The 17,322-nt window shown below is 32.9% G+C and overlaps 1 protein-coding gene across 3 annotated transcripts; it reads left to right on the forward strand.

Annotated features, from left to right (window-relative positions):
• Nucleotides 1-3,765: 3,765 nt before the first annotated feature.
• On the forward strand, nt 3,766-16,449 carry LOC108905894. Of its 3 annotated transcripts, XM_018708960.1 has the most exons (7): nt 3,766-3,884; nt 8,377-8,735; nt 8,955-9,200; nt 12,910-13,135; nt 13,202-13,258; nt 13,315-13,655; nt 16,027-16,449. In XM_018708960.1, the coding sequence occupies exons 1-7, from the start codon at nt 3,879-3,881 to the stop codon at nt 16,361-16,363; spliced, it is 1,572 nt and encodes a 523-aa protein (XP_018564476.1). In that variant the 5' UTR covers nt 3,766-3,878; the 3' UTR covers nt 16,364-16,449. The 3 variants fall into 3 exon arrangements, with proteins under 3 accessions (XP_018564476.1, XP_018564474.1, XP_018564475.1); XM_018708958.1 differs by having other exon boundaries at nt 12,910-13,258; XM_018708959.2 differs by lacking the exon at nt 3,766-3,884 and adding an exon at nt 5,247-5,287 and having other exon boundaries at nt 12,910-13,258.
• Nucleotides 16,450-17,322: the final 873 nt, after the last annotated feature.

Genomic DNA, 17,322 nt, shown 5'->3' on the forward strand with positions numbered 1-17,322 from the left:
TATCGGCATCACCAGTGTTTGCCGTTGTCGGTGAACCTATTCTTTTATAAAAACCGAATAAAACCCATAGGGAAACAAAATTAAATAACAAACACTGGTTTAATAATTATTAATAAGAATCATAAAAACCAGTATACACAAAATAAACAACAATTACTCTAATATAAACAACAATTGATAAAAAAAAGTAATGATTAAAAAATTACATTTTTAAAAATGAAAAAGGAGTGTGTCAAATTGATGTACACTAATAACGTCATTAAATTTAAATTTTTGTAGCTTCCACTAATCCTCCGTTTAATTCTATACGTTTTTCATAACGTTTTTTTATATTTTTTACAACATTTCGTAATTGATGCGCGTTAATCTCCTCACACGCTCCCTTATTCTAGTGCACAATACCTCCCGGTTAATTGGCCGTGTCTTATAAACTTTGGACTTAATAAAGCCCCACAGAAAAATATCAAGTGGGGTAAGGTCCGAAGATCGGGGTGGCCAATGAATTAATGGACTGTTTCGACCTATCCAATGATTGGGATTGGGGAAATTCTCGTTAAGCCACTCTCTGATTTGTCTCGCATTGTGTATTGGACATCCATCCAACTGAAAATGTAGATTTACTCTTTCTTGTAATGGAAGATTATCGACTGTATTAAAAAATTCGTTCTGAAGGAAATGTAGAAATTGTTCGCCATTCATATTCCCTTCAAAGAGGAACGGACCACGGACCAATGACTCTCTCGTTAAGTATCCCACACCAAACGTTAACTTTCTGACTATATTGTCTTCGGCAATTAATTATCCACTCTGGATTTACTGAAACCCAACACCGTGAGTTCTGTGATGACACAATTCCATTAGTCATTCCAGAGACAAAACTCCATTCGTTTCTCATTATCGCCTGGATCCAGAGTGTGAATAAGAAACTTAGGTTTATAGGGTTTTATGTTATTTTTTTTAGGCACCGTCGGATACTATCTCTAGGTAAATTTAAATCTAAACTAGCAATCCTGAGGCTATTCTGAGGATTGTTTGTAAAATAATTTAAGATTTCCTGCACGTGAATACGTCTTCTCTGTTGATTGTCCCTTTTTAAAATGCATTTTGATACAGCACCATATTCCATAAAAGTATTGTTTATTTTAAAAACTGTGCTATACGTAATATTAGGTCTATCTGGATGTCTGTTGTTAAAAATTATACACACCTCTCTTGCCGTCCGATCATTTTCTCCGGAAAGGCGAACTATTTCAATTTTCTCGTGCAAAGTTAAACTTTGAGCCATCACAAAGAATTATGGAACTTATTTAACCATGCACAAAAAATATTACAATATGCCACTACTTGTGAAGTTTGACATTTGTTGTCTAAACTTCTATTTTTCACAGCCTACCAAATTTTGTTCATATCATTTTTAGGCAACGTTATGTTCTGGAATATCTCGTAATATTTTTTTCAGAAAATTCTTCTTAAATAATTGGATTATGGTTGTAGAATCCAGTGGCTTTTTGAATAAAAAAATTATAAATGTAATTATTTTTGTCTAAGAAGGTAATAATTGTAAGTTTTGGCATAATAACCACGAAATAATAATAATTTGACGAACTTGTTGTTTATTTTACGTATACTGGTTTTTATGATTCTTATTAATAATGATTAAACCAGTGTTTGTTATTTAATTTTGTTTCCCTTTAAAAGAATAGGTTCACCGACAACGGCAACACTGGTGATGCCGATATTGTCATAACTTTTTTTCGCAAAAATTGGTACAAATGTATTGGAGGGGTTCCTAGATCCAGTGGTGTAGTCAGATTTTTTATAAAAAAGTTGCTAACAAAATTTTGCTATTTTTCACTTAAAAAAAATTCGTAGTAGGCCTTGAAAATCAAAATTTCGTCTTCAAATTTTGCATCAAGATAGAGCTTTAAAAAAAACCTTTGTACGCGAGTGTTTCCATTCTTAATGGGTCACCCTGTATATATATTTCAAAAAGTTAAAATTGTAATTTTATCGACCGCATTATTTTTATTAATATTTTTTAATTTTGAGAATTTTGCAATAAATTCAAATTTTATTCTTTTTTAAATCTTTTAACAATAAATAATAATTTGAAAATAATTTGTGAATTTTTACTTAAATTTTACATTTAAATCGTAATTAAATAACAAAATATTGAAAAAATAAGTTTTTTAATATATAAGAAAATAACTTTTTAAATGAACGATAGCTTCATTTATTTTTTTAATAATAGTAAAATAATTCCGAAATGGAAATTTTAATTAATATTTCGTTTAACAATAGTTTTTGTGACATTTCTGTAAATTAAAAAAAAATCAGTATAAAAGACGCATTTTTCTGGGGTTCAGAGCTATTCTACGAATTCGTAAGTATACCCATTGTTATTTTTTCGTTGAGCTACCCCTGTTTAAAACAAAAGAAGTTTCTACGATGAATAGAAGCCGAGATATTGCAAAATTTTACAGCGCACATCAATTTGAACTTCACTTTTCTTGCACGCGACTCGCTTGGACGAGCTTCTCCCACCACCACGCCGGATATTTTACTTAGCAAATATCTTCTCTTTAAAGGGCTCGTGAGTCGTTAATTTTCAACATTTTTCAATGCAATTCACGGGAAATCGTAGTTTACGTCGTAAACTTTATTTTGCGAAAAATTCAAGCCTTAATGTTTATAAACAATTGCAATACGATTTAAAAAAAAATTCTTATCTTGGCTCCTGTTGGTCGTAGAGGGTGCTTTTTTTTAAAATTTGTATTTTTTTGCCAGCTATCCATTGAATCTATATTCGGTGAGGTAGCATACGAGTAAATAGCACCAATTTTATTCAAATTGTTTATAAGCGAAAAACGCAGGATTTTTTAATGCACAATTTGAGAATGTTAATGTCAAAAAACCGGTGATATTTTTTAATAGGTCGCTTAATTACGTCTTTAAGATTACAATGACGCTTTCAGAATCATGTTTGGTTGAAAATTAACGCCTGTACAGAGGCTTAAAGTTCATAACTTTTGGAGCCTGCGTTATAAGCAAATTGAATTGTGCGAAAACTATTACATCTACAGCGCCCACTTTTGGCACACTTTTTAAGTATGACAAAACCCTCAACTTGTCATAGTTTTATAAAATTTTAACAATAAATGCGATAGTTATAAACAAATTAAGAAATGGGCACTTTTCTTGTTTCTTTGCAATAACTTTTTTGTTTATTAACCGATTTTAATTAAACAAGTCTCATTTTGTAGATAATTTTATTCTCTACAAGCTGTCTGCGAGTCACTTTTCACTAAAATTGATGGTTTTCCCTGCAAAGTGAAAAAACTGTTTTCCTCACTTTTTGACTCGCGAGATGAGAGATGTCTTGTATTATGTTCCTTTAGACAATTTTACAATAATCTCGCGGATAGAACTTTTTTACAGTAAAAATTTTATTTGCTTGGCCTAGATATCTTCGTCCAGGGAGAAACACTAAAGGTCCAAGGACAGAACCCTAAGGCACACCTAAGCAATTTCGGCGTAACTGAAGCTTGAATATATTAAGATCGATCAAGTAGATATAGGAGGTCATATAAACTATTAAATTAAAAAATAGCTAAGCAGGTTGCAAAAATCTCGACAGAAATAATTGATACAAGACTAATCATCAACGTTTATCTTTAAAATCAGTAACCACTCGATCCATACTTTTATCTAGCTGGGGATTTGTTGGGTGGGGATACAAGAGGGTGATAACAAGCTGTAGGTACCTAAAAAGTTGGAGTAAAAATCTGGAGGTCTGTTACAGTGTTTTATTTTTTACGGTGTTTCTTGGAATGAGTTCGAAGTAACATAAGTGGAGTTTTTAAGTGACCAATAAATAAATGAAGGTAATAAAATTAACAATAATATAAATGTGAGCTATCAAATTTAAACGTTCCAGAATATTTGCCAACACTTCGATTGATTAAAAATGTTTCTTATCAAAAATATATTTCAATTAGTATTGAACGGTAATATAATACCACTTATTGGGTTCTTATCGGATTATTTCGTGATCGAAATTTGATTGTGATAATATATTTTGAATTCCTTATTTCTCCAATAGATGTAACAGATAATTTAAAGTTCTTGTAAGCTAATCATTCTCTAAGATATTTCTCCAACAAATAATCGGTCAACATAGTTTTACATTTTGAAGCTAACTATAGCTTTATACAGGGTGTTTCTGAGGTGTAAAGTAAAACAGGATCTAGAAAATACCTGTAAAGCATTTAGTAAGAGCTATATTATTTTTTGAAATGTGTTGAAGCCTTCATCTAGCTTTCCTTGTTTTAGTTTGGAGTAATAATTTCCCAAAAGTCACGCAAGACGTAATTTTGATAGAAAGAAAATTGTACATTTTTTAATGATTCATAAAGTATGCAATAAGGGTTATGTGTGGAATAGCACATCGGGTATCTTTTATCGAAATTTCCCATGACAGTTGTGCATAAATGCTGAATTTCGTTGATACAGCGCTCATTTTCCACCTTCAAAGGCTTGTTGGCATAAACTTTAGAATTCGAAAAACCCCAAAGAAAAAAGTCTAACGGCGTTGAATGATCTGGGCGTCCAATTCTGACCACCAAAACGGGAAATTACACGACCAGGAAATGACTCGTGTATTAATTCAAGTATTTCAATTTCCTTCGACTTCATTAAAGAGAATTAAAACAAAAACATCTCGTGTAGGTATGTAAATATAAAAAGTAAAAATAAAAATTAATAAACGATATTTTATCTGATCGGTAGCATTAAATAAATAGATAAAATTTAATCAATCTCCAAGGATTAAGATAACGGCAGTTACATTAAAAAATATACCTACTCTTCTTAGGAAATTGCAAAATATCGTCGACCACCTACTAAGTATAAGTAGTTGGCCGTATGATTTGTTTGAATAGTTCTTTGTGATTGTGGAACAATTATTAGGATATACGAGGTGTAGAGTTATTTGAAACTCCTTTTTGGGATATGAACAGAAGTCGAGTATACCTGTTAAAAGTAATGTAGACTTTAGTAAAAATATAATCGCTTTCCAAATATTTTTTTTTTGTTGGGACATTGCTTCCACTCGTAAAGAATTTATTATCAGTGTTATCAAACGAATGCAGTTTTTATTTTGAATTGTATCTTACAAAAATATATGATGTGGTGAGCAGTGAGCTAGATTTACTTAGCAGCGGCTTTGTGTTCATGTGATGATTGTTGTAAAGGTAAATAGGTACTCCTATCTAACATCTATCGTCAGGTAAGAAGTATTTTTATTATCTCCACTACATATAATTCCTTTCATAACTGAATTAGAGAATGATAGCATTATTTAAAGTAAAGACAGATTGTTAAGTTATAACAATTTTTAATCCCGTTGGATTCTTTTGCGCCATAGCTATAAAGATTTAGTAATTTCAACCTATGCGGGAACTCGGGAGGTATCCCGATGGGCCGCGGTCATTTTGGGCCGGTCCGCGCTGTTAGAAGGATGAAAAATATTTTTGAAAAAAAAAATTTTTTTTTTAATGAAAAAAAAATTTGAAAAACAAAAATTGGAAAAAATTTTGAGTAATACATTGGAAAAAAATCAAGGAAAAAAATTTGGAAATAAATGAAAAAAAAGTATATATTACACACCTAGGGCAGTAAAATAAGAAATGTCGACTTCACCTTGGCCGACAATTACATGTGATCTGAGGCTTTCTTTTTTACTTTCCGAGGTGTGTGTACAATTTTTTTGCTCGATGGCGCCGGAAAGGATCAATTTTGTTTAGCGCAGCGGCCCAACCAACCAACCAACCGCAACTTTCGGGCCGGTTGGTACTTTGCGGCCGGAGACCAAAAAACGATTTTTCAATGAGTTAAATCAACCATAATTATTATGTATTTCCAATTAAAAGTCTAGTACCTCCTTAAAAATAAGCTTCTACTAATATAAAAAAAACTCGATACCTTAAACTGCATCAAAACTTTATGGACCTAATTTAATTACTTTTTTTATCTATTCTATAGCTTTGTATTTATATAGATCTTTTCATGTGATTAATTAACTTTAAATTGTTTGATATTTTTATATGCATTCTGTAAGAGTTTCATGCATATTGTAGTAGCTTCTATAGAACGTCGATTCTGCTCTTTGGATAATGAGTTTTATGCTGATATTGCCTTTTTGGATCCAAAAAACTTAGATACAATACGCATGAAAGGATTAAAAGCTCCAGTTTTTAACAAACTGTGTGAGAAATTGGTCATATATGAACCAGAAATAACTCCTCAAAAACTAAGAGATGAATTAACAAGTTTAGCACACCAGTGGAACAAAAACTTGTACAAACTCCATTGGACGAGTATGAAACACGTCAATTTGATGAAAGTGAAAGTGAAGGAATCACAGAATATGAAACTGATAAAACTCAGCAGAAAGATAAAGGAAAAAATAAAAAGAAACATGAGCTATGTAAAAGCTGCATCATATGTTGTTACAGAATTTTAAATAGAATAGAAATATTGACAAACGTATTTCCCTTTGCATCAGTAGCATATAAATACACTTTTAAAAAATCTCCTTTTATATTAAATTGAATTTTTAGATTATACTTAGCTCTACAACACAATATTTTCGATTGATACAAAATATATATTTTAATGATTATTTATTTATTAAAAAGAATAATGCTTTAATTTCTTATACCTTCCAACTACTACTTATCCATTTTAAAAAAATCTGAATTATTTTAATTTAAGATTTTAATTTTTATCTACAAACAAATTGAGAGACTAATTATTTTTAAAACAATATCAAATTATCTATGGCTAACTTTTTTCAAATATTTCAAATCATTCACGAAGAGCCTATTTAAAATAAAATAAATTCTGAAACTTTCAAAAAACGGGCCGCTTGAATGTTTCCCGGGCCTGTTCATCTAGCCAGTCCGCCTCTGATTTCAACCCTTTTAAAGAAAATTTGTAACCGAAAGGACGTTCAAGAAATCATCCAGTCAATGCTTTTTCGATGGCAGAAAAAATGTGCATAACTTTTCTCTCCGGGATTGAGGGTCAGATACTGACAATGCTTTTTAATCAAGTACATAACATTGATCAATTATTATTCAGTTTGTTGTCGAAACAAAATAAAATAGTATTGGAGACATTTTTATGTTTACGCCTTCGACAGCGAAGTAAAATTAATCCTGTAATATCAGACACATATACAAATATGTGGATACCTATAGCTGCTTATAGTTATTAATAAAACTGTCTGAAAAAAATCAGTGGCGTTCTCCAGTGGCACAAAAGGTTTTAATAAATGCCTAGTTAAGTTTTTATAGTATTCACAACAACACAACAACAAATCAATATACATACCGCAAAAATATTGTAATCGTCATTTTTAGATGCAGATTTGTGTGCAAAAAAGAAATTCAAAATATGACCACGTAATTTGTATGTTTCTGTTGGTATTAAATACAGTGTTTTCTCTTTTATTTGTCCATGATGTAGTTAAGGAATTAACTATTACTGCTGGCCGTCGAAATTTTAAACAATAGAATTGTCCCTAGTAATGTATCTGAACTTTGTCTTTCCAAGTAAACAGTGTTTGGTGTTTCCCCCCAAAAAAAAAGAAAGAAATATATACCTACCACGACGTGAAACGAACACTGTGGTAATATTAAAAGCTTATGCTGGATTAAAATCGGAACAATAACACTAAATTGCTTTCATTTCCATATGTACTTAGTGAAATTACAAGGAATATTTCTATTCGTATGCCAAGCATTTAAAGATGATCAAACAAAGACAGTCTGTTAATTTTAAATAGGGTAAACAAAGCCATGTTTGCAAAAGGATCATCATAATTTTAATATACCTGAATAGGAAACATTTCTGAGAAAAATTCAACTCTATGTTTTGGTATGTAGATTGCGCCCCCTAGCGGCCGAGCTACGAACTTGAAAACTATTTCCATCGATTTCTCTTGGTCGATTTATTAGGTAAAATTTTTTTCTCGAAGCTTTTGGGCCTATAGTTTCCCTAATATAATGGTACCTCGCCGCCCTTTAGTGGGACACCCTGTACTAGGTTTGTGACGTGCTTTGCTCTAGATGTAAGTATCACTTACCATCAGAGGGCGCTAACATCGCTTTAGGTATTGATACGTCTAACCAACAGAGGGGCTGTGTTTTATTTACCCGAATATTAAAACTGTTTAAAAATACAAGTATTTTAATAAAGCTAAATAAAATCAACAAAAATACCAAGACACCGCTGAATAACAAATTCTGGAGATAAAAATAAACATGCATTTTGTATATACAACCATATTTCTAAGGGATTTTCGTGTTGCAGGAATCTCGCCAACCGTACGAGATGCTCGTCGTCTCCAACAGTAAAGGAAGCAAGTTCCTCCTGGGTTTCGTCATCTTCTGCTTCATCATCATCTGCGTCCTGTATCAGTTCAGCTCGGTGTTCATAGATGTCCCCATGACAGGCTTTAATAGAAGCTTTTACACACAAAAATACTCGGATCCCCCGACAACTAAAAGTGACGACTTAAAAGAGACTATAGATCCTAACAAGGTGTTAACAGACGACAGTCCTAGTTGGTCCGAAGACAATCTTCTGGAGGATATTCAGCAGAACTTGCCCAATCTCCCAGTTCTGAATTGGGAAAAGAAGCCGGCGAGATTCAACAAATCGTGCGCCAAGTCAGTATGCTTGATTACAGGATAAATCTTTTATCAAGAGAAAATTATTGTCGAGAATTAAACGGTGTTACATTTTCTACAACTCAAAGCGAGATAAAAAAAATATTTACTCTATTTACAAGATATAAGTTAGGTAAATTCAAACAAATTCAATTTCGACGAATTTAGTTTCGTATTGCCATAAAAAAATAGATTCGAAACTGGTACTGATCTTTTTAGATTTCCTTCGATGTACGACTTGGAATTCAACAACATCTACTGGCAAACACTGGAAACTTCCAACGGAACCTTTCAGCTGTACGGAGCTTACTTAGACGACAGGACCAACAACACTTTGGGCCCTACAGTCAGAATATTGGGGATGATAAACAGAAAAGAACCCACCGTCGTCACGTTCTGTCAGTTCTGGTTCGATGGGATGTCGAAGCCGGTGTTGGAAAAGAGTTTCGAGTACAGATACGTATGGTGAGTTTAACGAGTTTTTATATGTACTTAATAACTTAATGGGTTGTATCTCTTGAAGCAGAATTTATGTGACAAAAATATTAACTGCAATCATAATCGAATCCATATGTTCTATTTCATATGAATGCCTCAGATCTAATATAGTATACTATTAGATCCACGATCCACGGAATGTCTCGACTATAAATTGTCAACGCCAGAATGCGACTGCCATCTATTGTTATTCCGGAGTGGAACTTTGCATTTAAGCTCAGCAAACTGTTTATACATCTAGATGTTATCTAACCAACAATATGTGATATGAATGTGTTACATCACAGATAACAGAACACTAGAGTTGTATTTAGCTGATGTAATTAGACTTAATTTAACAAATTTTCGTCAAAATCTCGCAGCGTTTGCGATCTATTTGCACACTAAACATATGTATCCTGTGCTTATTTCGAATAATAAAGAGTCTATTTGTTTGCATTATTTCGAAGGACGATCAAATAAATTTTCAATGTTAACTAATCACAGTACGTAGTTTCAAATTATCATCACGAAATCACAGCTAAAAGAGTTATGAGTGGAAATAAATAGAAAATGCTGTTCCTTTGCACTAATAAGCCTTGTTTGGTTTTGTCAAACAACAGTCCTAGAACGGCTACCCAAGTATTAGTCAAGGAAACAAAGAGAAAAATAGGGTAAAACGTCCGAATACTTTCGGATAGATCCGATTTTTATGAAAATTTAGAATCAAGCTTATTTCACCCTGTAGATGAAAAGTTGTATATGCTTGATATGCGCTTCTTATTTTTAGGGGATGAAAACCACCCCTTAAAAACTGAATAAATATAAAAATAGAGGTGTTATATAGACTCAAATTATATCTTAATACCGTGGGATGGGGTTACTTTCAATTTCAGGGGCTACTTTGACAGAAACATTGATGATCTTATTTTATATTCTTCCTTCCGACATTTCTCGAGATATTAGGCAGATATCATAATATGGCAACTCCGCATAGTTAACGCGATCATGTCTAATCGTTCCTCAGTGAACCAGTAATGTTTGTAGAGTGTTTTTATTTAAAAAACGATATTTTATCCTTTTTTGAAGCCAATATAACTTCAAGCGCACAAGAGAAACAGGCACTAGGAGTAAAGTAATTTATAGTCTTTGCTGTATAACCATGTTAACCCATTAGGATATTAAAAACTGAAAAATATTGCATAGTAAATATGGCCGAAAATTTAAATATTCTGTCGTGGGGTAACTTTGATCGGGGTAATGGGGTAACTTTGATCGATGTAGTGGGGCAATTTTGAAAATTATCAAAGTCTGCGATAAGATTTAAGTTAGGGCAACCTATTCTTAATAAGAAGCCGTTATTGTTTCGTTCAAAACATTATTTAAAGAACTTACAACTGCGCAAAGAAAAACTGTTATTTTTTTAGTGCAGAATACTATATTTATATTTACTTTACGTTTGTATAAGAGTTAAATAATATTTTTATACCGTAAAAGATAATATTTCGTTAATATATCACTAAGATTCTAATTTCTGGTGTCTTAATGCTATTTATAAGTTAAATTTTTTTCTTGTCATTCAGTGAGATTGTTTCGGATATATATTTTTCATACCTGGGTAAAAATAAGGGGTTACTTGTCAAATATCAAGAAAATTAATGAGGTGGACAAAGTAACCCCACTCGCAGTTTAACTTTGTGTTAGTCTTCAGGAATTAATTTTTCAAAAACTAACATATATTTTAGCAAAAACTCTGGACGAACCGATGGTTCGGAGAAAACCGATATTGAGGTTATTTTTATAACAGATTTGAGACTAATGCAAATGAAATATTATTCGATAACTCTTTATTTTTACCAAAGTAACCCCATCCCATATAGAATAAATATTGTTTTATATTGTGGGTTATAATTTACGTTATTATTATATAGTTTCAACCCTTAAAAACCACCCTTAATGATAAAAATATAAAATTAATAGTTTCTTTGACCTTAAAATATTTTTATAGTGCATATATTATAGATAGAAATCTTTTTAATAGTTTATGGCATTATAAATAATTTAATACACTATTTCAACCCTTAAAAAACTATCCCTAATAACAAAATATTTAAAAAAAATAGTTTTTAATAGTTTGAAATGATTTGATAGTACAAATAGGATAAATTCTTTTACCTATTTATAATACAATTTATAATTTATGGCATTGTTTTAACCCTTCAAGATCACCTCCAATGACAAAGTATAAAAAAATGGCCTTTAAATTATTTAAAATGAATTATAATGCCCTCCCACAATGTTTATCAGATCACTGGGTTTCTTAAAAATCACCCTCCATTATACAAATGAGAACAATTGTATACATTTAAAGTGATAAGTAGAATTATTAATAGAATAAATATTATGTATATAGAATGCTCCAAAGTTGTGGATAACCAAAATATTGATATGCTCCGAAAATTGAAGATATAGGGTACCGTTGGTTTTTTAACGATAACTCCCTTAATTTTAGAGCTATTAAGACGATCCAAAAACGATTTTACGGAAAATTTCGACAGCTAAAAGTACTGTAAAATTGAATATTTTTTAAAGCGTTCTTTTTGAGATTTTTGAGATTAAAAGGTTTCAAAAACATAACCTTCGCCCTCAACTGCAAACTTCTAGCAGCGACATCTCTGTTAATTTTTATCCTACACAAATAAAAAATAGCCAAAGTATTCTGTGAAAAAAAAATCTGAACCTTTGTACTCTTGAATATTTTACGTATCTTTTTATTTTTAAAGTTATTTTCAAAAATATGTAATTTTTTTGGAGTTAATTTTTTTTTCCATCAAAACGTAATATTTTCAAAAATATGCATTCTAAACCACTTAAACTTGTATAATATATTGTTAGCACATAAAAAATGTAAATTGTAGAAGGATTATCTTTAATTTTAAATCTCGTGAAAAATTAATCAGTTTTTATAACGATTTTTTTCCGAAATAGCGAATTAACGGTTTTATTTTGATCATAACTCTGTTAATTTTTATGCTAATGACTTAAAGTCAAGTTCATTTAAAAGATTTTTTAAAGTACTTTAAACAATGTACTGTACATTTTTCTTGAAAAATAGAATTATTTTTAGTTGTTTTACATTAAATACTTCCAATTTAGTTTTTGGCGGACATGAAATTATCTTCAACCAGCCATATATCACAATCAGCACCTGTTGTACCTACATAAATGAAAAAAAAACTCGAGTCTTTTTCTTTTTCTGTAAGCTTCATTTTCTTTGTGATGTTTTCTTTTCATAGAATGCATATTTTCCGAGTTATTCGAGAAAAACTACTGAAAAACGTCTTTTTTTAATAAAAAATGTACATTTTCAATCACCAATAACTAAGAAAATATCGACTTATTGAAAAATGTTCATAAGAAACTTTTTGCTTAAAATTGATTGCTTTATAGATTCCTGGGGTTATGTTCAATATTTTATTTTTCACCCCCTAGAAGGTGTGGCGTCCATCCCCTGGGCAAAAGCGCTCATCGGCACTATATAACTTTTGTTTCTTGAGCGATTTTCCACTTACCGTTCAAGTTTCACGTCAATCGGTTCTATCCGAAAAATTTTTGGTTCCCTGGACTATATCAGTAACTACATAATTTGAACCGTCCTCTGTCGGAACCAAAACAAAGCTATAACCAATTATTCTAGGAACAAAAGATGGGGAACCTTCAAGCAAGGCATGTACCAGCCTTACCTTATCGCCTGTATCATTCCCAAAGAATTTCTAAACAGCACCCCTAAGTCTATCTCTTTGGTGGAGAAGCAGTGCGATACCCCCACCAATAACTTGAGAGTCTTCTATGAAAAACCCGAGACGAAAAAGGACTTTGCTGTGTGCGTCAAAGGACTGGATTTCTTGCACGAAGACCTGTCGGTGAGACTAGTCGAGTGGATCGAGATCATGAAACTTCTAGGGGTTGATAAAATCTTCTTTTACGAGTTGCAGGTGCACCGGAATATCAGCAAGGTGTTGACACACTACGAACGAGAAGGAGTGGTAAGAATCTGACACGTCAAGAAAGGTTGGCCTTGAATTTCTCGTTCCTTCTTCAGGTGGAAGTGACTCCTACCAACCTAGCGGCGGGCCAGCCGAACTTGCCTTCTTTCCAGCATCTCTACCTCAAGAAGAAACTGGTTCAAAAGCGCCTGAACGAGCTCATTCCCTATAACGACTGTTTCTACAAGCACATGTACCAGTACAAGTACATAGCTTTGCTGGATATCGACGAGGTGATAGTGCCCGTGAAGGGCGCCACGTGGAAGGAGTTGATGGAGATGATTCTACCCAAGGCCCTGAAGGACGGCAAGGGGGAGAGGGGTTCGTTTAACGCGCGAAACGTTTATTTCCTGGACGACTTGATCCACGACAACGACACGTTTGAGGACATACCAAGGTATGTTTGTAATTTGTAGCATTTACTCGAGAGTGGAGACTTTAACTGGAATAAATTCGCTAATTAGGTCTTTTAATAAGTAACATATTACCTTAAAGTGGTTCCAAAACTCTCTGCATTTTATGACAGAATACCTTGTCACTAATAAATAGCGATTAATCTACCAAAGGTGCTTAGAGAAAGATCGCGAAGTGATGACATAACTAAAATCAGTTCTTCAAATTAATAATTTAGTATTTTTATATTATACAGGTTGGTCAAATGAAAACGAAACAGAGCAATTCCAGGAACAGCGTCAAGATTGTAGAAAAACGCTCAGACTCGTCGATTTTAGATTAAACCCCCAAGCAAGGATATAAGCATCACCCCAAAATATTTAAATGGCATTGGGGGTTGAGTAACATTTCTTTTGAAAGCTCTCACAATTCTCTTTACAACAGACTTTAGATTTTATAATATAACTTTTAATATATTTTGAAAAAAATTTACATTTTAATATTTAAATTATGTTTAGTTGCTTACTTACTACTTAGTTGATTAAATGTTCAAACTGATGACCGCCCGCTTCCATACAAGAATAAAGATTTTGTTCGAAACGTTCGCGTACATTCCGAAGCATTTCCGGAGTGATTCGACGGCATTCGTCGATGATTCTTTCACGCAAATCTTCCAGCGACGCTGGCTGTGTTTTATAGATTTTCCTTTTTAGATATCCCCACAAAAATAAATCAAGGGGCGCTAAATCCGGTGATCGTGGAGACCACTCAATGCTACTTCTTCTCCCAATCCAATTCCGTAGAAAACGTTGGTCCAAATACTGACGGACAATTAACGCATAACGCGGAGGAACACCGTCCTGTTGAAAAATCAAATGATCTATTCGTCATACTTTAGAACATTTTCAATAAAATCAATCAATAGCGTCTTCCAGTAATTGCAAATACATTTGGCCAGTCAAATTACCAGGTAGACAAAAAGGACCCACCAGCCGGTCACCGAAAATTCCAGCCCATACATTTAATTTTTCCGGTTGCTGTGTATGCACTTCGTGAAAAACGCTTGGGTTTGAATCGGACCAATAGCGGCAATTGTGACGATTTACCGTCCCGTTCAAGAAAAAACTGCATTCATCAGAAAAACAGATGTTAAAAAGGAACTGTGGATCGTTCCCTGCTCGTTCACTCATTATTTCGCAAAATTGCAAACGGCGGTCATAATCATCCTCATGAAGTTCCTGGACTAAATGTATTTTGTATGGATGGAATTTATTCTTCTTAAAAATGGTTTGTATGCTAGTTCGATTGATCCCAGACACAGATGCCAGCTGCCTTGTACTTAATGTAAGATCAAGATGACCTTGTCCCAAAACTGCAACTTCACTAGCTTCATTAACTATAGATATTTCAATTTCTCGTTTTTTATTGGCTACGTTCCCTGTCTCTTGAAATTTTTTTACTAACTCTAGAACATACTTCCTCCTGACATGTCGATCTTGATGTTGTTCATTAAATAGCTGAGCTGTTCTATTCGCACATTTATTGTTCATAAAGTAAAGCGAAACGGTATCTACACTTTCCGCAATGAAATAAACCATAGTGTTTAATTTTCAAAGACACAATTAAATAAACTACCAACCAACGCTTCCAAATAATACTAGAAAATAATTTGGAATCCACTAATTTTACGTTCATTGTGTGTGTATAGCATTCATTTCTGTTTTTTACGATTGTGTTTTTTTACGAAAGTGATTACAAATCGACAAAAACAATGTAACGCAAGAAATACTAAATTTATACTATTGGCGTACTTAACTCGAATGACTGACATTTTTACCGTTACTAATTGTTTGTACATAAGTTTCAACTTTAAAATCAAAATTCTTAATCCTACCTAAGTATTGGACGGAATTATAAAATTTAAAGTCTGTTGTAAAGAGAATTCTAAGAGATTTCAAAAGAAATATTACTCAACCCCCAATGCCATTTAAATATTTTGGGTTAATTCTTACCCTTGCTTGGGGGTGAAAATGGCGGAGAAGAATGTCCCCCTTTAATCTAAAATCGACGGGTATGAGCGTTTTTCTACAATCTTGACGCAGTTCTTGAAAATGGCTCTGTTTCGTTTTCATTTGGCCACCCTGTATTATTAATTATTACGACCCTATATAGTCAGGCTTCTCCATCCAGGGACACCTAAAAGGTCTGAATGAGATCAATGTGTCTACAAATCTCTCTAATTCGTCACTAATCTGACACTCACGATTATACCTTTATTTTATCGGCGACAGAAACAAAGTCACAAAAGAAGTCAACTTCATTTCACCCACTTATGTACCGTCTTTAAAATTTGTTACAATTCTGCGACGTTTCAGATACATGTACATGTTACAACACGTCTACCGCACCGAAAACTACACCAAACCCGGTTTTAACATCAAAAGCTTTCACAACACCGAAAAGGTGATCGCACTGCACAACCACTTCCCGCTCAGCTGCCTAGGCGACGGTTGTAGGAACTACGCCATCGACCCTAACGACGCCAGGATGCACCACTATCGAGGGAACTGCATGAAGACCTTAAAGGGCTGCGACGTGTACCGTAACACGAGGGTAAAGGACACGACGATGTGGAAATTCAAGGATTCGCTGGTAGCCGCGGTGTCTTCCACTTTGAGGACTTTGGGCTTCTTCCCTAGCGCGGGAGGTTGAGTTACTTCGAATAGAGTTAGGGAATATCTTTTTTTATGTGTGATATTACAAAAAACTATGTACATATATCAGTATTACGCTTATTATTGAAGTGAATTATTTGTCCACTTTGTGGGCGACGACAATATTAATGCCTGCATTACAATAGACTCTTTTAGTGTGACGTCACATATTTAGGTAACGCGCAACAAATCGTCATAACTGAAATTAAATTGTACAGACCGAATCTGATCCTTGTGTACTATTTATATGGCATGGATATTATAGAAATGAACAACTTCAAATTAATTTATTTTTACAAGGATTTGGAAGTATTTAAGAAGAACCAACGCGCGTTTCGTAAAATAGATACACTAATGTGCTTAAAACTTACAAAAAACGATACAAAAAATTTAGATAAAGCAAAAATTTAACATTCTCTTTGTTATTCCTAATAGTCCAGTCGATATCGGTTTTAAAAGTAGGCTGTATGTATGTTTCATATACCACATACTTCTATCCTATACTGATCATTACCATAGTTTCAATGGATGACCTTGTTTCCAAAAAGGGGGGGCGAGACGTACTCCGTGTGTTTTGCCCATGTTCCATAATTAGGCGCGGTTGCATTCAAATTTAAAAGATTGTCACGGCATGCTCTGTACTATAGCCGATTATATACATATAAGATATTAAATCTATTTTCACTGAGTTCACTTCAATTTCTAAATGTTTACTTTTCTACCATTTTCTTCTATGAGTCCTCTACTGATATGCTCCTTATCTAACACATTATTTTACTATTTAGTTATTTCAATAAATAACGTAAGTATCTGCATAACCTATTTAATATTTTGCAGGCTCAAATAAAATAAAACAGAATACAAATTTATATGCTTTTAAAACTATATACATATGCATGGTTCGTTTATTATAATGGTTTCTGCAGTTTATTTAATAATATAAAAAAACATGCTATA

This window comes from Anoplophora glabripennis, unplaced genomic scaffold (genome assembly GCF_000390285.2).
Source record: "Anoplophora glabripennis isolate ALB-LARVAE unplaced genomic scaffold, Agla_2.0 scaffold255, whole genome shotgun sequence".
NCBI lineage: Eukaryota > Metazoa > Arthropoda > Insecta > Coleoptera > Cerambycidae > Anoplophora > Anoplophora glabripennis.